Source organism: Xyrauchen texanus, chromosome 31, assembly GCF_025860055.1.
Source record: "Xyrauchen texanus isolate HMW12.3.18 chromosome 31, RBS_HiC_50CHRs, whole genome shotgun sequence".
Taxonomy (NCBI): Eukaryota; Metazoa; Chordata; class Actinopteri; order Cypriniformes; family Catostomidae; genus Xyrauchen; species Xyrauchen texanus.
In genome coordinates, this window is record NC_068306.1 from 12,761,052 (window position 1) to 12,784,524 (window position 23,473).

At 38.2% G+C, this 23,473-nt stretch overlaps 1 protein-coding gene across 1 annotated transcript in view; it reads right to left on the reverse strand.

Annotated features, from left to right (window-relative positions):
- LOC127624766 (splicing factor, suppressor of white-apricot homolog) overlaps nucleotides 1-23,473 on the reverse strand; it is a 97,428-nt gene that overhangs the window by 39,637 nt on the left and 34,318 nt on the right. The window contains exons 12-14 of the mRNA XM_052099634.1: nucleotides 11,245-11,329; nucleotides 9,800-10,036; nucleotides 3,438-3,622 (exon numbers count right to left, since the gene is read on the reverse strand). Of these exons, the coding sequence (XP_051955594.1) occupies nucleotides 3,438-3,622; nucleotides 9,800-10,036; nucleotides 11,245-11,329 (507 nt within the window). The remainder of the gene's footprint in view (nucleotides 1-3,437; nucleotides 3,623-9,799; nucleotides 10,037-11,244; nucleotides 11,330-23,473) is intronic.

Below are 23,473 nucleotides of genomic sequence, written 5' to 3' on the forward strand. Positions count from 1 at the left end.
AAATTGCTTAAATCACCTTTCTTTCCCATTCTGACATTCAGTTTGGAGTTCAGGAGATTGTCTTGACCAGGACCACACCCCTAAATGCATTGAAGCAACTGCCATGTGATTGGTTGATTAGATAATTGCATTAATGAGAAATTGAACAGGTGTTCCTAATAATCCTTTAGGTGAGTGTATATATATATATATACACACACACACACACACACACACACAACAGTTAGTTCCTGTCCTCAAATCTGATTGGATGAGAGACGTTCCATGACCACTGATGGTCTGACAGCATCAGCACTCGGACACTTCGCTGTGTGTATCACTCCGCTTGTGTTCATGCCGTTCTAAACTAAGGCATAAGAGCAGTGCATATCTTTTAGGAGTTACTGTATTTAGTTTTGAATTTACAAATGTTAGTCAGAAGGTGGTGGCAAAAGATAATTTTTGTGTGTAATATGAGCCAGTTAGTGATGTAAATTGAATCCGTTAGTCATTGTTTACATAGAACAGCTCACTGTGATCGCTCGAATTGCCACTACATTACTTAAGTTAGGACATTGTTTTAAACGGCTTTAAATTAACAATTTCAGGATTAAGGCTCATTGCAGCTGAGAGACACAATGGACTGTTTGATTACAGAACTTGAGGCGCTTACTGAGTTTCCACATTGGATACACACGGTTTAAAATGGCGGAGGACATCGCTGTTTCTATAGTGAATGACTCTTGCATGGCTACTATGAAATAGGGAGAAATACATCCGCTTGGATGCTATTTTTCCACTGAGAAAGCTGACCTTCAGAACGCTGACAGCATCTCTGCTTGGGAATGGCAACAGGTGATCGCACATGCTCCATCTCTCTCTATCCCTCTCTCTCTCTCTCTCTCTCTCTCTCTCTCTCACACACACACACGCACGCAAACACACACCCATCCTCATTTATCCAATAACTTGTTAGAAACAGCACAAGCCGTGATACTATTTCTGAAGTGAACTTTTTGAATTACTAATGAAGGCCTGGATGCATAATTTTTTTTGAACTAGCAACAGCAGATTCTGATCTGTCACTTAAGAAAGTAGTTCCATGCACAAATGCGTTTTTATGAACATACTCGTTTAAAAAAAAAAAAATGTATATGATATAATTACCTACGGTACTCGGCCTGCGGCCTCGTGCCTGTGGCCGAATCACAGCAGTGCTGATGTAGGGCATATCGCACTCTTGCTCGTGTGATATTACTTAAATATACACACACACATATGTATAAATAATAATAGTTAAATCATTTTATTTTAGACAGCTGGAGAAGCTGTCAAAAACAGAAATGGTGCATCAATGGACGCTTCCATTAAAGACTGCTTCTTTGATTTAAGTGTCATGACATGCTGAAAAACCAAGCCTTAAGTTAAGTAATAAGGTGGAGACTAAAAAAAAAGTACTTGGTAGTCTGAGAAAAAAAAAAAGCAGAAGGGACATTCATAATAGATGAGCTGGACAGGAAAGTACATGTTGTGTTGTGTATGTGTGTGCAAGAAACTCAGGTAAAAAGCCCAGCGGAAGCAGCCCTGCATCCACCAGCTGCTTCTCCTGATTTCATGCATCATTGGCCTCATTAATGTGGAACTGAACCGCACGCCTGTAGAGACAATCGCCGAAATTAGTCTTCACTGCTCACCTACTCGTAGTCTTTCCCACTCTCTTTTCTGCACAGCTTCTCTAATGCTTTCTCATTACTTGTTCTCTTTTTCCCCTCCATGGACACCATGGTGCAAAATTTTCTAGGCAAACAGTGTTTTCCGGCTGCGGAGAGGACCAGGGGAAATGTGAGCAGAACACAGGCAGCGTTGGCTATTGTAGTGAGGGCAGGAGAAACATCACTTCTATGATCTGATACACCAGCTGAGAAACTACGCACAATACGCAAGGCAGAACGCTGATCCTAATAGGAACTTAGTCATGTTGAGTAAAAGTAAGGATAGTTTAAAGGGATAGTTCACTCAAAATAAAAAAAATAAGTCATCATTTACCAACTCTCATGTTGTTCCAACCCAAATTTACTTGCTTTCTTCCATGGGACACACAATAAGAAATTCTAAAGAATGATCAAGGTACTCCTCTGCCAGATTTTAAATCATTGATGCCAAATGACATTGGTTTTTACATTGTGGTGTAGCAAATGTAATGGTGCTGTTATTTTTGCCATTCAATGGAAGAAAGTTTGGAACATTTGTTCAATGGAAGAAAGAAAGTTTTAAACAACATCAGGTTATTGATGATAGAATTTTCATTGTTAGGTGAACTATTCCTAACTCCCATTCCCATAAACTTAAAAGGGCACATTTGACCACAGTGTTTGCAAATGTGAACAGGTGTCCAACCATAAAGTTAGAGGCAACACGTCGTCTTTATTTGTTGTTTTGACATTTTCAGTCAAAGCTTTGATGAAAATCGATGCACAGGAATCCTCAGGGCCGTTTCAAAGGCTAAAAACGCAGACTCAAAATACACAAACAAAACTTTTCAAAAGACAAAGTGATACTTTTCCTAGGAGACCCCAGCCTTGTCAGCACAACTAATTAGGAACTCCTCCTTCCACTAGTCCATAAAGATACAACTGGGAGGTGGATTAACAATGTCTTTACACACATCATCTCGCCTGTCAGCGAGCAAAGTCACATTCTTCCCCTGGAGAATGCTGAAAATGGTTGTTGAGAATCATTTTGCAGTAATGAGCATTTCCCCTGGACTCTTGATGGATCGATAAACTAAGCTGTTTTTCTTTACGGGGGACTTGACTAAACAAATCTCAAGGAAACTAGAACAGGGTTATCGAGCAGAACTCTTGATGTGATGCTGACTGATGAAATAAAAACATTAAAATCTACACCCATGACTGCACGTTGAATGATTCTTGAGTGTGGAGCGAACATGTTAAAAACTGCAATAGGAACAAGCACGTCCAACAATGCATTAGGGATAGTTCACGCAAAAATAACAATTCTGTCATCATTTACTCACCCTCAACCCGTATGACTTTCTTTACTTTTTATGGAACATATAAGGAGTTGTCCAAGCAGCTCTATTCCATGCAATGGAAGTGAATGGTGTCATGGCTGTCAAGGAAGTTTTTTTATGAATAAAGACAAAATTACAGTCTATTCCATACACAAATCTACCATATTTCTTCAGAGGACATATAATATAATGAACGAGAAGCATAGACTACTTTCGTGATGCCTTTATGGTGCTTTTTTTGTCCTGTTTGAAGAGTGACAACCCCTAGTCACCATCCACTTTCATTGTACGGAAAAGAGCAGCATGAGCATTCTTTAAAACTTCTTATGTGTTCCTTGGTTGGATTGACATGAGAGGGAGAGAATTATAAAATAATTGTTATTTTTGGGAGTATGTGGTGGTAAAGGTTCATGCACACACAAACCTCAGGTGGAGCAGCGCTTTCTTCAGTCCGCTTGATCTCAGCCTCAGGGCCACACAGTGTCTGCAGGAAGAGGGCGGCTTTCCTCTTGCGTTCGGCCTGGAGCTGCTTCTCTTTGGACTCTTTGGAGGTGAGAGCCAGTTTCTCTCTTGCTGCTGCCGCTAACCGGTCCTCCAGCTTCTGTTTGGCTGCAAAGCGAGAGGGAATGAAACACACACCAACCAACACACATTAGTCATTTTACACACTACGGATAGGCAGTATGACAGTAAATTCTGTGCAAAAGTAGAAATGTGCAAAGGTAGAATGTGTCATCCAGTGGAAGTTCTGTTATACTGTGTTATATTTAAAAGCTTAACCCGATATTTTGCAAAATTCTTCTGCAAATTGTAGCAAAAAGTGTGCATACATTAGCAATTTTACAACAGCTTCAAACGTGAATCATCAGATATTATTAATCATCATAATGTATAACTGCTCGGAATCAAATTACATGACACTTTAAAATAACATCTGAAGTCCCTTTGTTATCGAAAAATAGCCATTATGACAGTCACAATTTTCAGCAAAAATGACTATATTGTGATGGATACTGTTACCATGATTTAAAAGTACTCAACCCATGATATACATTTTTGGTCATACTGCCCACCCCCTAACACATACCATATGCTGTGGTTGTAAAAACCATTATGGCTGAGTAAGATTGTATGCTACATCAATGGGTGTTTGTTGGTACTCAGCAAATGGAAAATGTTTCTGATAGATTTCGTGATAGATCACGCTGTTGAGAACTTGCATGGCTTTGCCAGCCATAAAACCTCATAAAAGCTGCATAAAGCTTAAGAAGCTACAAGATGATGTTTAATGTTTAATATCTAACCCAACAGAAATATCCTTTCTGACATTTATTCTTTTGCTAAGGTGTCTACGGATTGCAGACAGTCAACAGCATCTCAGTTGAGCTTCAGCTTGAGTAGGCAATGCACTTGTGTTTTGTACATGGAAACAATTATGACAAAAAGAAAAGAGGGAAAAACAAGTACTTACATTATGCAAGAACAAGAGGAGGGCCCTGTCACTAAAACTGTCCTCACTAAAAATAGGCCCCCTGCCACAGACAATCAAATACAACATACATAACTGGAGAGAGAACAGAGACTCCTCCTTCACTACGTCACGAACGAACAAGCCGTAATAGAATGTCAGTGCGAGAGAGAGAGAGAGAGAGTGAGAGAGAGAGCTATCCAGCAAAAGGAAAAGCAACAGAGAAAATAAAGAATTGGAAATTAAACTTGTTCAGACTGTGTGAGCTGTGCCTCAATCAGCACAGCTCCTTCTTGCAAGTGTTTCGACAATCAAGAGTTATTTTCACTGCCTTGAAACAAAAACAATCTTGCAGCCTTGCTGTCCCTTTTCGATTTAATTTAATCCTCTGTTAGTGCACGGCACTGTGCCCTTGTCTTAATGAGAGTGCTCGCAGACAAACCTCAGTAAAATGAAGAGCACTGACACTTAAATCATTGCGGATGTCCATTGTAAAGGAAATGACAGCTGTCAATGACTCTGTGGTCAAAAATATAAATAATTTTTTCAATACCTTGTGAGCTGCCTAATTACATGGCATTTTAAAGTAAAAGCTCACCCAAAAATGAAAATTTGGTCATTATTTACTCATCCTCATGTTGTTCCAACCTCATTGGACAGACTTTTTCCAAGGAACACAAAAAGTGAAGAACCTGAAGAATATTCAGGTCGTCTGTAAAGCTCAAAATTCACAAAACGCACCATTAAAGTATCATTAAAGCAGTCCACATGATTTAAATGCACTACATTCTATGCCTGAAGCTGTACAAAAGCATTAAAACAGACCAAAATTGAAGTCATAATACACCGATACATTTCCACTCTGCTGAAGCTCTTAAATGGACTCGGATTTGACAACTGATGCCTCTGAATCTGGGGATGTGCATGGTTACCATTTTTAACATTTGGTTAACGCAAGGTTTCACAAACAAGTTAATAGATTTTTCGTTGGGAGTCACGACACCTGAATAAAGAATGTTTATTGCAAAAGAATTTCCTCAAACACTAAATATTGCAGCAAAGAAAGTGTACGGTAACTTATGAGCCTAAACAGCACAGTAGATATTTCTTCAAATGATACAAACTCACATTAAAGGAGAACTATTATGCCCCCTTTTAGAAGATGTAATATAAGTCTCAGGTGTCCCAAGAATGTGTCTGTGAAGTTTCAGCTCAAAATACCCCATGGATAATTTATTATACCATGTTGTAAATGCCTCTTTTTGTGTGGAATCAAAAACACAGTTTTCATGTGTGTCTCTTTAAATGCAAATGAGCTACTGCTCCCCGCCCATGACATTGTTCTGGTCTCCATGAACACAATCAGAGACAATGGTACCTTTAGCTGCATTAGCCATAGAATCAGCTAACAAGCACATTCGGAAAGGCGATGTGCAAACATTCACAAAATATAAAGTGTATTTACTTACATCTTCAGAATATAAAGCTGGAACGTGAACTGTTGGTACTGATCCATGCTTGAGAATCAAATTGTTTGAAAATCCTGCTTTATTTTGACACTCATTCACAAAGCAGTCTGGTGTAAAATGATTTGCACAAACATACACACATTTTTTTATGTTTTGGGGCACATTTCCTTTTACAGCCAACATCAGCACACTTATGACGTAACGTTAGACCATTCATTTTGACACACTGTTTTTGATTAATAGAAATATAAGAGAATAATCACACGGTCACTGCTTTATGCGCTCTGCCCAGGCAGATTAACATTTCCATGAGGCAGAGAATGCAAGTATTGTCATGTGTGTGGAGTTACACTACTGCAGTAAAATAGCCTATTCGGGGTGCTTTGATTTTTAAATGGTTTCAAATCAAATGGCATTGAACTTATTCTAATTATTGTATGTATACACTGTATGCACACCAGAGCAAAAGGGAAAAAAACACTGTATTACCGTTTATCGAGTGCTGAAACTTTGCCCTGTAAAACAACCTGGAATTACTGTATGTTTATAGGTGTAACGGTCACATCTTTGCAAGTCCTCATTTCAACCTGAACTTTGTTAGAATGAAACACAACACAGGCGTTTCAATATGCAATATAAAAATAAAGTAATTTTTTACTTAATTTGGTGTCTAAAAATGCAGGGATCCTGTGCAAGACGCTGAAAGAAAAAACGGAAATTCAGCGCAACAGTCAAAGATGTCCGTGCAGCGAGTTAACAATAGAAAAATGCACAGACACACACAAAAGAATGTTTGAACAGCCCAACTTTCCGACTTGAAAAATTGACCCAAACCTGGCTGGTAAACCATCGAGTTGAAGCTAGTTGAAGACCTCTATTGCATGTGTAGAATAACATAATAGTGATTTTGGTATTCGAATATTAAAGCGTTGAACGGTTAACCGTATGTCGACTATCCGTGCTCATCCCTAGTTGATTCTCAAGAGTATCTAACAAAAACTAAATGACAACAATGGTGCCATATTTGATATGAGAGCTATACAGTCCGTTTTCAGTTTCATTACATGGACAAGAGTGACCAGGATATAAAAAAAAAAACATCAAACGCCATCCGAATCAATTTAGAGTCTCCAGCACACTTCACGTAAGCAGCATTATTTGTAGGGAACACAGAGTTGCTGCCTATGTCATTTATGATGTTCCATTTCAAATAAAATTCTGGCTAAGGTGCCATTCAGACCGAACACATTCTTGAGTAAAAAAAAGCTAGATGCAGCGCAACAAATGGAGCAAATGCAGGGGTCTTAAAATGAGCTTTTATAATTTCAAGTTCTTCAGGTGTCGTTAAAATGCAGCGTTCCTGTGCAAGATGTGGCACACAGCTTGTTTGGTGTGAACGGCCCTTTAGACTTCAGCTTCCTATGTAGGCAACAAACAGCAAGGCAGCTCACTAGGATATGGAACAGCGTTCCTTTCCCCCTCAATCAGCAAATGTCAACTTTCAGTAGTATGCAGAAGCTTTGTCAGCTCCAGGTGGAGAATCCTAACATAGCAATAATGTTGTTATAAGTGAAGTGTGTTTTGATACTACCCACTTGGCACTTGTTATTTCCTTGTGGTTAGTCTAAAAGGAATGGCTCCAGACATTTTCTGTTATTTTTTTCTGCAAGCACTCCCTTCTCTCACATAATTTCTTAACCATATACTTCAGAAGTCAATGTGCAGCAGAGGTTGTAAATAATATTTGGACAAAATAAGGCTACCTTCTGAGGTTTGCTTTTGAAAATACATTTGCTACATAGACAGTAATGCCCTGGGAAATACACAAGGGGTGAAAATCATTCCTCTCTTTCCTTATTGCAGTATATAAACACATGGGACAGCAGAGAATCAACCCAATAAAGCTCACACAAAAAGGCACATGGACCCTAATGTTTCCACTCTGTTTAGTAAATAAAACCAAGGTAATAGAAGGACACATGGAAACAGAGTGAGTGTTTGCTGAATCAGGCCTCCTGTAATCACAAAGTGCATCTGTGATCTTTTAACAGCCCATCAATAAGGATTATGTTCCCCCAGACGGGTCGATAGTCATGAAATCTAAGCTAGTTTGCCACTGAGTGAGGCCTTCTCTGCAGCAGCACCATTTATTTCACTTCCCCATGCAGTAAACTTTCACCGGGCATCTAGTCTTATTATTGTAATTATCTCTGTGTTCCAAGAGCTTTACCGCTCAGTGCTTGGGCAGTGTCTGCCATATATGGTGTTGGGCTCATTTGATGTCAGCGATAGTTTAAATAAATTCATTTATAATGGGAAACAAAACAAAAAAAACCACCACAAAATGCACATGTCACAATAGACCTCTCTTGTTAACTATACCAATATGTCATGACAAAAACTATCAATAGATTTGCAATTACTTAAAGAAATACCAGTGCCTGCAAGGCAGAAAAGGACAGTGTTAGGGGGCTAGTCACTCCAAATGTGTCCTTGCGCTAAACAAAGCTAGACACAGCCCTATGAACAGAGCAGAACACGGGTGTCTCGAGATACATTAACAGTTGATGTTCTTATTAACCCGATACAGTGCATAAAACAATGTAGCACTCCTGCATGAGAGGCTGAAAAAATGTGATGTGCGGCACCATATGTTTACAAGACAATAATAGAAAATAGCACAGATGGACACAAAAATGCTTTCGGTGTGAATGGCCCCTTAAAGTTTTAGGTAAGCTTAGGTTTTGATTATGTGTAAATGACAAGTCACATCAAAGAAACTTTGCCGTTGTCACATCGACACTCAGTATAAAAGATTATATCTCTGTAACTGTTTTTTAGCGTCTTGCACCATGAGCATCGCAAAATGGTGTGTCAAGTTAAATCAGTTCACCTTTTTTTAAACTTTAATCTTACATTTCTTAAAAAGTATACAGTTTACAAGATAATTGCACAGAGCTGAAAAATTTGAAAGCTAAATTATTTATAAACAAAGGAATTGAGGAGTACGTTAAGTGGTTCGGTAATTGCAGAAATGTGTTGAGAAGAAAAAAAATTATTTTCAAGGATGTTAACAAAAACAAATGAATTAGAATGGTCCAAATATATTTCAGGATCTTTTCAACAAAGTCTCTTTTTCAAGGTAAGTCAGTCCACTCTGTGACCATTTTTGGAACACTCGAGCAGTTTGGCCAGCTATATTTCTATATAAATAAGATCCTTGACAGTGCATCTCCTATTTACTAGAAGGGAAAGACCAAAATCCCCAAAATGGTTGGTCAAGATTACGATAAAAGAACATTTCAAATAAGCAGTAAAATGTTATTGGTCCGAGGCACGTGTGGCGGTGGCTTCATTTGAGCGATGCATGCTCCAATTCCCGGAGTCGCATCCAACTCGCGCCGGGGGTGCAGGTCCAGTGACGCACCTAACTCGCACTGGACCCTCACCGCTCAGTTCTTGGACCCGTGAAGACACCATCAGGTAGAGACCAGTCTCCAGAGGAGAGGCGCGCTTGGTGTTTAAAGGCAGCGGTGATGAGGCTGTATTTTGTTTTGTGTTGACCGCTGGCTGCCGTTAGGCATTCCAAAAATTATGTCTAGGAATTCATCAAAAACTAAATGGAAAAATTACATTTCATAACACCGCACAAACTGACTGAACATGTTCTAACCTACTTTTTCAGTCAATTTCAGTCAATAGCCTTGAAAATCATGAATGTGAATGAGTGCATCAAAACACCCAAGAAAATTAACTTTTGTGCTCTCTGGGTAGTGACTAAATTTTAAATATGCTGGTTTGCTAACACAATCCTGAACAGGGTCTAGTCCCTTTAAAATCATGAAGTACCTTGTTTGGCTTCAAGTTCCTCCTGTGAGAGTGTCGGTTTCCTCTCCTCAGGTAATTGAGGCTGAGGAGGCTCTCTGGCAGCTTCAACCAATCCCATTGCCAACTCTGCCCCCTTTTGCCCCTGCCCTTTCACCCCGTCCTCATCCGAATCGTCATCCAGCCTAACGCGGTTCTTCTCTAGGGGCAGCAAGTCATTTTCTTTTGACTTTATTGCAAAGCAGATGGGCGCAAAGGATGCTGGGAAGTGGGCAATAAGAGACATATATTACAACATTTTATTTGGCAATTGTCGTTAACCTTCTTCACTTAACACAAATTTACTCAGTGGTGATTGTCACTACAGTCAAAGACATAATTATTACTGTCAGGCCTAATAGCTCATCATGCATTAACTTGATTAACATGATCACTGAGATAGGGTACAAATGACACTGTCCACACTCCGTTTTTAAACTACGGAGTTCAAGGAAGAACTTACTTCTGGGCTGTTAATATAGTATGTTCTTTATGTATGCAGGTGTATTGAATAAATACATTCATAGACACACTACTTTCTAGAATGTGGGTTTTATCCATTGACCGATGACGCTCTAACAGCAACAACCACAAAAATATACTTGAGAGTTGCAATGTTAATGAAGAGCTATGCATTTGCTAAGGTTTTTAGGGTGTTGCTTACTGGCCAAATTCAAAAGAGTCTAAATGATATTCTGGTATGCTTTGGGTTTTGCCCATTTTAATGTTCTGCAGTCAGAATCCTAAAACAAGAAATAGCACACCTGTCCAAAACAAGCTGCATTGAATTGATGAATCATTTATGTCTATAGCCTAAATGAGCAAGATGTGTAACACGCTACAGTTTAAGGTTGGGTTCTCTTCAAATACCTAACTCTAACTATAAGCCATAGTATGCTGTAGCAAGCATCACTAATGAATATTCTATTCTGCAACTGAACAAGTACAAATTAACAACGAGTAAAAACTTTTTGTACTTTTAGTACTTACATTTGAAAACATCTAGCCGACTCACCATTCTCTGCTATTTTTATTATTTATATTTTTTTTCAGTTCTTGAGCTCTTGATGTCTCCTCACTTCCCGTGGCTCTTATCCATTAGTTGCACACTTCAAACTCAGCAAATGCATTAGGTTTTTCGGTTATTCTTTGCCTACCGTTTCATGAATACTGCATATTCGGACATCCTACTCATATGATGTACATCTTTTGCATACTATATAGTAGGTTATAGTGTACATATATTCAGATACAGAGTGTGTGAAACATTCCCACCACAACATCAACAAAATAAAGGATGGAGAGACATGGAAAAGCATAATTGTGTGAGTGTGTGAGAATGGCCTGAAATGTTGGTTTGGCTGACAAGAATCTTCCAGGGCTGAGTGGTGAGGGGAGTATCTGTATCACGATGTGCGGAGCTGACTTACCTTTAATGAGCTTGCCCTCATTCTGCTGCTTGTCAGAAAAGCAGTTGGCTGCCCTGTCCCCCCTATCATTGTAGACCAGAGAACTCTGTAATGCCAGAAAGAGAGAGACTTACTTCACTTGGAAGACACAGGTATCAGATTAAATTCCTGAGCACTCAGTTTTACAGACAAATGGTTTCTTAAAAGCTCTTTAGAATTTTAAGAACTTGCTTTGTACCTGAATATGTGGTTACTTTCAGCCTGTGTAAATTCTTAGAATAGTACTTTCACCTTTGTCCAGTTTAATATACACATACAAGTAAGCCATTCACAGGCTGACTTCCAAAATGTGTAAATACTGCAATTTTGTGGCTCTTTCAAACCATTTCTTTGTATGCTAAAGGTATCCAATGTGTCAATTTTCAACAAGTCAAGTTCAACCAATGGCATATTATAAAGGCAGAGCTACATGTTATTCTTAACAATGAAATATGGGGATGGTGTTTTTGGAAAACCTGTTAGGATACAATCATTATTTTTCCAATTCTATTAGGTATTTTGCTAGTGGCACAAACTTTTTAAACTTTTGTTCACTGTTAAAATACTTTCTCCTGCCCCAGCTTATTATGCAACAACTGTACTAGGTTGATTTCCTACAAAGTGTAATCTGGCTCTGTGGTGCTATTAAAACATTACTTAGTTTACTTAGAGCATACTGACCACACCAACTAAGTATTGACTCGAAAGGTGGCACAAGTTTGGGGCAGGATTGGCTGTTTGGCTAACCAGTAGAAGTGTTTGGGAAACCTGCTTGAAATCAGTCATTGTTTTGGCTCGACCATTTGGTGACGCTAGTGGTGCAGAAATTATACACTTCAGTTTTAAGAAGAAATAAAAGAGTTTAACATTTGTTATGGGCATGTATGGCCTAAGCTATATTAAGATGTGATGCAAGGCTTGAGTGTCACACTTGGAGCTGGGCTGATGGATGAGTATAATCTCAGGAACGTTCTGCACAGGCTCATTCACGGCTGTGATATGTGAGAGAAATGCAGAGATGATGTTCTTATTTATCAACTATCTGGCAACAAATTGCATCCTCAAACATCTTTAATACTACCTCAACATAGTTCAGAGAATAAGCAACGGTAGGCTAGTGAAGGCTCCAAACGTTAATGAGGAACATCTTTTTCCAACTAATGAGCTTTCCACTGTTACTTTCCTACCATCAACCCAACATGTTGTTTTTAAATCAGTTGTGAGTCAGCAGAAAACTAGAAAAACTAGATTTTTATATTTTATGAAGAGCTATGCATTTGCTAAGGTTTTTAGGGTGTTGCTTACTGCCCAAAGTCACAAGAGTCTCAATGATATTCTGGTATGCTTTGGGTTTTGCCCATTTTAATGTTTTGCAGTCAGAATGCTAAGACAAGAAATAGCACACCTGTCCAAAACGCTGCATTGAATTGATGAATCATTTATGTCTGTAGCCTAAACGAGAAAGATGTGTTACACGCTACAGTTTAAGGTTGGGTTCTCTTCAAATAACTAACTCTAACTATAAGCCATAGTATGCTGTAGCAAGCATCACTAATGAATATTCTATTCTGCAGTGCGTTAATAAGCATAGCCACTAATAATTCAGTGAATCACACTTGCTGTGATAATCCCATATAATCTCCTTATCGTTTTTTTAAGTAAGAATTGTGTGAAAACGATATAGAGAGAGAGAAAAAAAAGAGTGCATAAAACAGAAGAGATGGACTCGAGAAGCAAATACTAAAAGTTTAGTGTCTATAATGGAAGTTTTATATATTTTACAGCTCTATTACAGCGTCTCTCGATCCTCACTGTAAACCAGGGTAAGATGAATGGTCAGGTGACCATTAAACTTAGTTAAGCATCTCTCTCCCAAAGATGAAAGAGATGATAATGGAATTAATGTGGGAGATTGGATCTTCTTCTAGCACAGTTGGCACAGTTTAAAACAACACAAGGTTGACCAAAGTGCTTTACAACAGGGGAGCATCTCTAAAAAGCACCACCACAACAACGAAATGGATCTGTGACTGGACATTCGATAAAAAAGTGAAGAGAGACACTTTGTTGGGAAGACAGAGAATGTTCCAATACACCTACTACGACTTTAAAGAGAAAACTGCTCAGAATTACAAGAGCAAAATTGAGAACTTCAATACCGAGCATGCTTGAGCATCCTGAAATAGCAACATTGGATAAACTAATGGTGCGAAATTGGGACAGGTGTTTCTGTTTTACTGGACAATGGAGTATGTGGGACACCGGTTTGAAAAGAAAAATTTGCAAATGGACAATCTGTATGACTTTATATCTTCCGAGGAACACAAAAGGAGATTTTAGACATAATGTTAGCCTCAGTAACCATTCACTTTCATTGTAACTTTTTCCATACAATAAAAGTGAATGGTGACTGATGCTCACACTCTGCTGAACTATGTGGACGAACATCTGGTTATGTGTTACTGATGTAACTCCCAATGTGCTATGCCATTTACAGAGAATCCTTCACTAAAGCCCTTTGTTGTCAATTTACATTAACAAATTAATATCAAATTAACATTAATAACAAGTTATATAGTTATAAAGTCTTCCCCACTGAGCGACATTGCATCTTCAGGCTTTGCTTTCCTTGAACACGTTCTCCCCCTGTAGAGATGGTGCCATACTGAATGTCTTCATCCTTTCATATGAAGGCGGTAATCCCTTAATCCTGTTTATGGGTAAAGTCAACAGAAGAAATGCATGCTGATGGACCGTGGCATGTGGAAGTACCTCCATAATAACAAAACATGATGAGCTTTTCGTTAGCATGTGGCACACACTTCATTTAGCCCGTCCTTGTGTACATGAGTTAAGCAGGATAAAGCAATATGACTATGTGAGAGTTAATGCACTGTAATTCAAAGTGAAATGGTAGGTTTCACTCAGGAAGGATTAAAGAGAGGTCATGATGCTGAGGGAATTATGATTCTAACAGAATTTTGCAGAAAAGATCATGTGCGCATAAATCGCATACATTTGAATTTCCAGAACTCTTTAAATGGTGGTGTCACAAAAAAATATATTTCCTAATAACATCTCTCACTTTAGTTAATATACCATCTCTCAGGCTGTTTTCACCTGACCATGGTACACTTCAACCATTAATGAAAAGTTAAAAATGGAAAGTGTAATTCGCTTCACTGTTTTTTATTTATTTACTTAAGTTTGTCCTATTATTCTTTTCAGATTTACTACCAAAACTTACAGGTGAAATGTGTAATTACGGTGCCACTAGCATCACCAAACGGAATTGCAAAAATTACTATTTTCAAACAGATTTTCAAAGATAAAAAAGAAAACAGTAGAGAAACAGAGAAGAGCACCTAATGGAAAATTCTGCTTTGAAGGAGCTGGTGAATTATTGAACCCCTTTTTCCAATGACAAGTTCACTTTCATTACATCTTATTTTCTATAGAGTGAAAGTGAATGGGGCTGTCATTCTGCCTAACACCTCCTTTATTGTTCCACCAAATAAACAATAAACGTCAATAAAGACAGAATTAAAATTTTTGGGTGAACTTTCTTTAAACCTGCTGGTCTCGAACCAGAAACCGCTAACATCAGAGGCTGTGGAGCAGGATTATGTTAGTTGATAATGTGTAACTTCTAATTTAAATAACAAAATTGGAAAAAAAAAGGCGTGATAGCATAAAGATGCTGAGCCATATTAATTTGGATGTTAAAATATCTTCCCAAAATGTATTTGACCCATAAATAAAGGCTGTGATGTGCCTTCTTTATTTCTGCACAAGTAATGAAGTACATGGCTAGTTACATCATAGTCTCCTATCAAGTCAGTGGAATCACGCAGCAGTTCTGAGAGAGGTTCGTGCAAGCACCATTTTGGTGGAAAAAGGGCATTAGAAATGCCGCCCCGCATCTCTTAACAAATCAGTCTAAATGAGCTGCTGAAGGCCTTCTGTACAGCTCGATTATTTCCACTAATCAAGTCATAAGTGCAATAAACTGAAACAACTCTGTGATCTCACAAATTCACTGCCACCCCACAACAGCATTCTCCCTCTACCCCTAGCAAAGACAACTACAACAGTGGATAACAATATTAACAGGACACAAAAAGGAGAATAACAAGGAAGAGAAATGACAAGCTAAGGGAGGGTGTTGAGGATGGGGGGGCTGGGTAGGTGCGACTGAGTGTTTTCAAGGTTCACTTCCCCAGAGGAACACACAATGAAAGGAAGCAAACAAAGAAAGCAAGGCGATTGAAGCACTCTTTGGCTCTTTCACCTCTTCAAAAGTGAGCTGGAGTAAAGGGATGCAGGCACAAATCAAGAACAATGGCTTCCGAGAGCAGGGCTAACTGGGCTAAAGTTAGATGACAGGCGTGTGGATAGGTTTAAAATACGAGAAACAAAAAACAGGTAGCGGCAGAGAGAGAAAGATGAGGTGGAGGAGGAGAAGTGGACTGTGTTTTAAAGGAATGTTCCTCACAAGCAAAGGCATCTATAAGGAAGCTCTATAAACAGTATCTGTAAAAAGGAAATAATTTTGACTAGTCTCTCAGTTTGTAAAAACAGGGAAAAATCATGTTTAGAGGAATGCACTGCTCATATTTTTGTTAATGTGCTTAATCAAATTTTTGTAAGAATATGTCATTTCAGCTATTTTCTTAGGCCACGTCCACACAAATATGAATGATTTCACTAAATGTATCCCTCTCATCCACACTAGAATGTCGTTGTCCAACATCGAAAATGGAGCATTTCAAAAACGCTCTCCATTACAGCATACTTTGGAAAACACTCATGTTAGGAAATAAAAAACAAAAATGGATTCATCCGTGGTCACATCTACCTACGCAGGGTGAAATTCCATGGGCGAAAAGCATTCTTCTCAATAGGACACTGCACAATCGCAAATTTGCACAATGGACTTCTGGTGGCAAAGAATTTTCCCCTGCAGCTTTTGCGTGGAGTTCAAGTCTGGTGATCTTTGACAGGCGAAGTTGCTTGGTTTGGCAGTGACTTCTGTGTGGGTGGTACTTCGTACACAGCTACAACGGATATTCGCAATGGACAAAGATATCAGTTTAGTGATGAGTTTCTTCACTCTCAGAGTATCAAGTGCAGCATTAAAAAGAGGCTAGTTGACAAATAGTCTGCTGGTTCCACGCACGCTCAACGTCCGTGCATGCACGCCCTCTTCGCCTGCGGAATTTCGCTGTGCAAAGACAAACATAAACCTTTAGTGTCGATGTGGCCTTAATCATCCTTTTAAATGTGGGACTACTGTTCTAAGCATATGAACTTCCAGTTACCAACACTCCTTTCTGGTATTCTTGAGCATTTTATACAAAAAAGTTGATTTACTGACATAAAGTCATGACAGGAGTTGAAAGATTGGATATAATTTTACAAAGTCAATGTTAGAAAATGATTTTATCACTAGTCTCATGTTAACCCATTTCATATTTTAGGAAAATCACCATTTAAACACAGAAATCCCCATATTGTACGATTATAATCGCCAAGACATTAATAAAATACACTGGATAATTTTCTGTAAATCAGATACTGTCTCTTTGGCAATCCTAGTAAATTGTGCTCTGTAACCTTGTTCATTGTACTTTAATTACATATATAATCTATAATTGATTAATCAAAGTCACTTGAAGGCAAAGAATCAGCTTAATGGCTTAAAAATGATGTTTCGGTTTGTGAATATGCCTGCTGAATCACCACAGAAGTGAACAGAAGAGCTGCTGTTTGTTTTAGTACTGCTGCTAATGGCCTGCCAGTTTCTGTAATTACAGACTTTGCTTTTAGGGTAGGTAGGAGAGAGAGTATTGCAGTGTTGAGACTTGACAGGAAGCAGATACCCAGGCATATTTGCAGTATGCTGGTCCTTCAGTGTACTATAGTGTGCCACAGCCAGCACGGTTGAAATGAAATACTTAGGAAAGTTCACATGTTCTGCAGTGTGATATGCTATACTCAATCTAGAACTAATTTTAAACAGCATTTGGCAAATTGTTTCATACAAATTAAGAAGGCAGTTTTAGTGAACTCAATTGAGAAAATAAATGGAATATTTGTACTTTCAAAATGTATTTGTCACACAGCAGGACCATTTAAAATAAACTAGGACAGGCAAAAAGGTGATTAAAAATGGTGAAAAAATAAAAGAAATGGTGAACATGCACAGTACCATTCCTTTCCAATACCATTCCACAGTACCAAATATACATTCCTTTATACTTTCATCTATCCATCTATCCATCCATCCATCCATCTTGATGTTGGACATGTTATGCATTAATTACCCATATGCAAGGGTGTAAGGAGTGACACAATGAGCTGATAAACAGGATGCCAAAGGATAAGCCTTACAAAGTCCATGCTGCTATGTATTATAATGAGTACATATGTTTGCATGCGCGCGCACACACACACACACACACACACACACACACACACACACATACACATACACACACACACACACGTCTGGCTATATTTCAACATCCAACTGACTGCAAAGGACTTCCTGGCAAAGGTGGAGCAAGACTGGCATGCATGTAGCTCCATACTTTATGGACTCTGATTCTATACCAATGACCTTACAAGGAAAGCCGGTTTACTTGGTGGCCATCTTGGTAAATACAGTAATAAACATCAGCAATTATCGAAATATTTCACTTTAAAAAAGTAGATAGTAATTTCTCGCCAAGTCCTTTTAAGGCTGTGCAAGTGCTCAAGTGAATTAGTGAATCATTTATGAGAAATAGTTAATTTACCATCCGAACAAACCGACTAACTAAAACAAATTGGAGTTGTATGCTAAAAATGCCCAATGCTAAATATGATTGAATCGTCTGTCAAATTGTAACCGGTACATTCACATGAACCGTCAGAAGAATCGATTCACTTCAATAATTTGGATTTTACAGCACTATTTTTTTTAAATTTTTTTATTAGTTTATTTGTCAGGGACAATGCAGCGCACATTATTACATATGTAATTATCATAGGCAAAGCCATAACAAAATGTGTAAATGTGTTGCATAAAATGTTTCTAGCCAATTTGCAACCCCAGTCCCTGGTCAGGCCTTTCTAAAAAACATATACCTAAACATGGCGTAGATTACACAATCATGCGTCAAATACATTATAAACACTAACATTGACATTTTACACAATCCCGACCACATTACACAAAACAACACATCACATCCAGCACAGACAAAAATGACTCAATGTCCACATATTTGATTTTCTTTCAGCCAGTGTTTCACCTTTCTATTAAATGTTTTCAGGTCAGTTTCTGTTTTTATTTCTGTTGGTAAATCATTCCAAAAATGGGTCCCTATCACTGAAAAACTTGACTGCCCAAAAGTGGTTTTAGCCCCTCTGCTATGCAGTTGCCACCGCTGCTCTCCTAGTGGCAACTCTCCTTGTGTTTATTTTTGTCACAAAAGGACATAGTACGGCTGGAGCTAGATTATTTGTGCATTTAAAAATCAGCTTAAGAAAAGAAAACTTAATAAAACTATCAAAATCTAAAAGCTTGTATTTCTGTACAATTAAACAGTGATGCCACATAATTGGTTTCTGATCCATAATTTTCAGTGCTTGTTTGTATAATGATATGATGGGTTTGACTGTTGTCTGGGAGGCTTGGCCCCATATAGTAACACAATAAGATAAATGAGAGAGTATCATAGCATGAAAAAACAGCAAAGCTGCCTTGACAGGTATATGGTGCCTAATCATTCTAAAACAGTTTAGGTTTGTCTGGACAGTCTTACAGAGTTTATTAATGTGTATATTGAATTTAAGTTGGGAATCCAGAATAATACCTAAAAATCTAAATTCCTCAACTTCCTCTATTGCTTCTTGATCTATTTTAATAGTACATTTAGCTTTTACTCTAATTGAGAAGAACATAGATACCGTCTTTTTGATGTTAAGCATCAGATGATTTTCTTTAAGCCATTGGGATATACCCTCCATTTCCTTGGTCAGGGTCTCTGCTACTATAGTTGTTATCCTAGCTGATGCATAAATTACTGTATCGTCAGCATACATTTGGCAGTTGGCTGACTGACAGCATGTAGGTAAGTCGTTTATATATAGACTAAAGAGCAGAGGCCCCAAAATGGAGCCCTGTGGAATACCCATTGTGGATTGTAATGATGTTGAGAGTTCGGTGATTATTTTAACACGTTGCTCTCTATGCTCCAGATATGAAGCAAACCAACCGATGGCATGTTCAGAGAAGTTGAAGGTGGTAAGTTTATTCAAGAGTATGTTGTGGTTCATGGTGTCAAAGGCATTTTTTAGGTCTATAAACACAGCTCCCACAACATTACCCTTGTCCAGCTTACTCTTAATGTTCTCGGTAAGATAACAATTAGACATTTCTGTAGAATACCCTGCTCTAAATCCAAACTGCTTGGAGTTGATAAGTTTATTACCTTCAAGATGTTCTACTAACAGTTCTATGATAATTTTCTCTAAAATTTTGGATAAAACCGGCAGTATTGAGATTGGCCTATGGTTGCTTACTTGGTTCTCTGCACCAACCTTGAAAATCGGTGTAATGATAGCTTGTTTCCAACTTTGTGGGAATTTGCCCACTCTGATGGAAAGATTTACAAGGTGGGTTACAGGTTTAATCAAGGCAGAGCAGTAAGTTGTAATAAAGGCAGTATCCAACCCAAATACATCCTTTGCCTTAGATTTATTTAATTTATTAATAATTGTATGTACTTTTTCCTGACTAACCTCTTTAATGTGACAAAGATCTGATTGATCAAACTTTATAGTCTGTGAGAGGGTTGCTGGTTCAAAAGTCTCAGCAAGCTCCTCCACAGACTGAATAAAGAATTTATTGAATTCATTTGCAATAGCTGAATTGTTAGTGCTGATAACTCCATTCACTTCCAACTCAGCTATTGTTTTTTGTTAACTAGGCTTAAGTTTAGTAAGGCTATTGAGGTGCTTCCAAAGGGATGCACTATTTCCTTCCGATTCCTCAATCAACTGCATAAAATAAGCTGTCTTTGCTTTACGCAATTCTCTGACTACTGCATTTCTCAATCCTTTAAAGTTTAGGAAATCGATATTTGTTTTAGAGAGCAGCGATTTTTTTCAGTGCATAGTCTCTTTTTTTCATTAGCTGACGAATGTCATTGTTCAGCCATGGTAAGGAGGCTTTTCGTTGCATACCTTTAAATGTCTTACTATATTTCTCAATCAGATTTGTGAGGTTTTTCATCAAAGAGTTACAACAATTTTCTAAATCATTCGATTGTAAGACATTATTCCAGTCTAAATTATCTAAATCATTTTTAAATTGTGTCAACTTGTTTTTTGGGATACCCAAGTACCCTGGTTTACTTTCGTTCATAAATTTGGGTAAACGCTGTTTAGTAAGTTTCCGTACAACCATGGTCATATTGTGATCAGAAAGCCCTGTTAATAAATTATAAGTTCTGATAATTCTCTGTGGTCTGTTAGTGACTATCAGATCTATCATAGTTTTACTCGAACGTGTGATCCTTGTTGGACCTTTAATCATCTGATGAAGACTGTGTTTTGACAACAGTCTCTTTAATTTTTTTCTTTGACTTTTCTCTAGCCAGTTAATATTAAAGTCACCAAGAAAAACAGATTCGGTGCAAGTATTTACATATTTAAAAATTGTGTCTGAATTCTCATAAAATGAAACATCATGTGATGGTGGATTATACAGCACTATAATGTTAAAATTCATCTTAGGGGATAATACAACATTTAAAGCCAAACATTCTAGTGGTGTATCCAGTTTGATTTCATTACATTTCAGAGTGTCCCTAACATAGAATAGTACCCCCTTTTTTTAGATGTTCTATCCTTTCTATGACAAATGTAACCAGGGACATCAATCATACTGGTCTGGATATTACTGTGCAGCCAAGTTTCGCTCAACGCTAAAAAATCTAAATTAGAGTCAATTAACAGATGTTGGATCTGATCCCATTTAGGCAATATACTCCGAATGTTCAGATGTCCACCTAGAATACCCTTAGGTTTAGACATAGGCTCCCATATTACCCGTGCGTGGTTTACAGTCTGAAAAAATCTGAATTCTCGTTGCTTCCTTACTGATTGGATACCGTCACTGTTTGGAATTCCTGTTACCTCGGGGAAGACGTCCGTCTCTCCGGAGCTCAGCGGCTGCACGCACAATCCACCCGCCGATGCACCCTCCGGGGAAAGGCCAGCAACAAATGGGCCTGGATTCAATTGTACGTCACCAGACAGCAAAATCAAAGTCAAGAGAACACCGAAACCACGCCAATTGCAGCCTCTCTGGTAATCACGCTTTCTCAGCGTGCCGCGATGGGTGAGTTCAATTTGTTTGGTGTTCGAACAGATGACAATGTTGTTTTGTTTGCTTGGCGTGCCGCGACGGGGGTGATCAGATTGTTTAGTGATCGAGTAGATGACAAGGTATCCATGTCCGAAGAAGTTTAATCTCAGTAATCCATTCATATTTACTGACTGATGGTTGTCAGCCTGAGACATGTGTTTGTTTGCGCTTAGGTGTTGTCCAAGTGGCAACAACAGAAGCCAACAGCAAAGCAGAAATACGCAAACATTTCCTTCATCTCTATAATTATTATTTAACTGGTTTCTTTGTTTTGTTCTTAAACCAGTAACTATTTGAAAAAATTAGTTAGAGAGTATTGGAGTGGGGCCTGACAAACCACCCAACACGTCTACCGCCATCACCCACCACATTTATAGAGAGAGAGCGGTTTAGGTGAGTGCATATGATTACTCTCTTTGCTCCACTGCTGCCTTCGAATGCAATCTAGAGCTAAAAGATGAAATAATGCGTTTACCGAAAAGGTGATTAGTTCTTTTAAAAGGCGTGACTTTGCAACAGCCACCATTAAAAAGCATTATTATTTCTAACAATTGATTTTTCAATGAGTGGTCTGTCTTCTCCTTATTCATTCTCTGGGAGCCATGTGGAACTCGGTAACTTTATCATGAGTCGCATTGAAAATACATACATAAATAAATAAATAAATAAATAAATAAAACACAACTGGGACACATGAACAAAAATGATTAACTGCGAGAACGTATCCTAAAGCGAGCTATAAAATAGCATGCTGCTAGAATTGTGCAGATTGCCTCCAAGCGCCACTGGCGTAACTGAGATACTCATTCTCAGAGTCACTGACATGAACGCCATGCTTCATTCTGCCAAAAAAAAATACATTAAAAAAAAAATGAGAAAATTATTACAGCTTTCATTTAATCGGCTCCATATCCACCGCCTAAGTGAACACTTTGTATTCCTTTGATTACACAAAACACCTCTAATTTGGAAAATGTGATTTTAACATAATTTGCACCATTCTAACTAAACTATGTGTGTGTGAGTGTATTTACAAAAACATTCAAATATGTCTTACCCTTCCCACCCCAAAAACCAAGATAATGCCTCTTTCTTTCTTTTCATGTTTTTAAGGCAGTCTGCTGAAATTTAAAGGGAATATTGAAACCACGCCAGAGGGTAAAAAACAAACAGTTCTAAAAATTCTAGCTTTAATATACTAAGTTTAAGAAGGACATGGACAAATTGGCAGAGCCAAACACCGGAGTAGGCAAGCAGGGAAAACTAGACTCAATTAAGAGACTTACAAAACAACCGATTCTAAGCAGAAGATAGAAGAGATTCTACTGCATTATAGCAGAAAGCCCACTATAGTTATCTTCACATAGGGTGGAAATGTAGGCGATATGAGAACACTTTGTTCAACTTTTTTTTCTTTTTATAACATGGCAATGTGTCTGTTTAGGAAAAAGAGATGGATACCTTTTTGTGGTATAACTGTTGTGCACTTTTATACAAATAAAATATCAACCAATTTCTTTCCATTACTCGTAATAAACAGAAAGAAGAAAACATAATCATCAAATGAAAGCTCAGTTACACAGAGGTCTGGAAGTGGAGAGAAATGTTTCCACTTTTCATTAAAAGCAGCAAAAAGGCCGACCATTTCATTTACACATAAGAGCGTGCCAAAACCTCAGAGCTGGAACCATAAGTGCAGCAGCATTTATGCCTTACCAATGAAATTCAAAAAGCTGTGGTGCAAAAACAATACAGATGATTTATGAAAGGCAAGGGACCGGCCAAACGCCT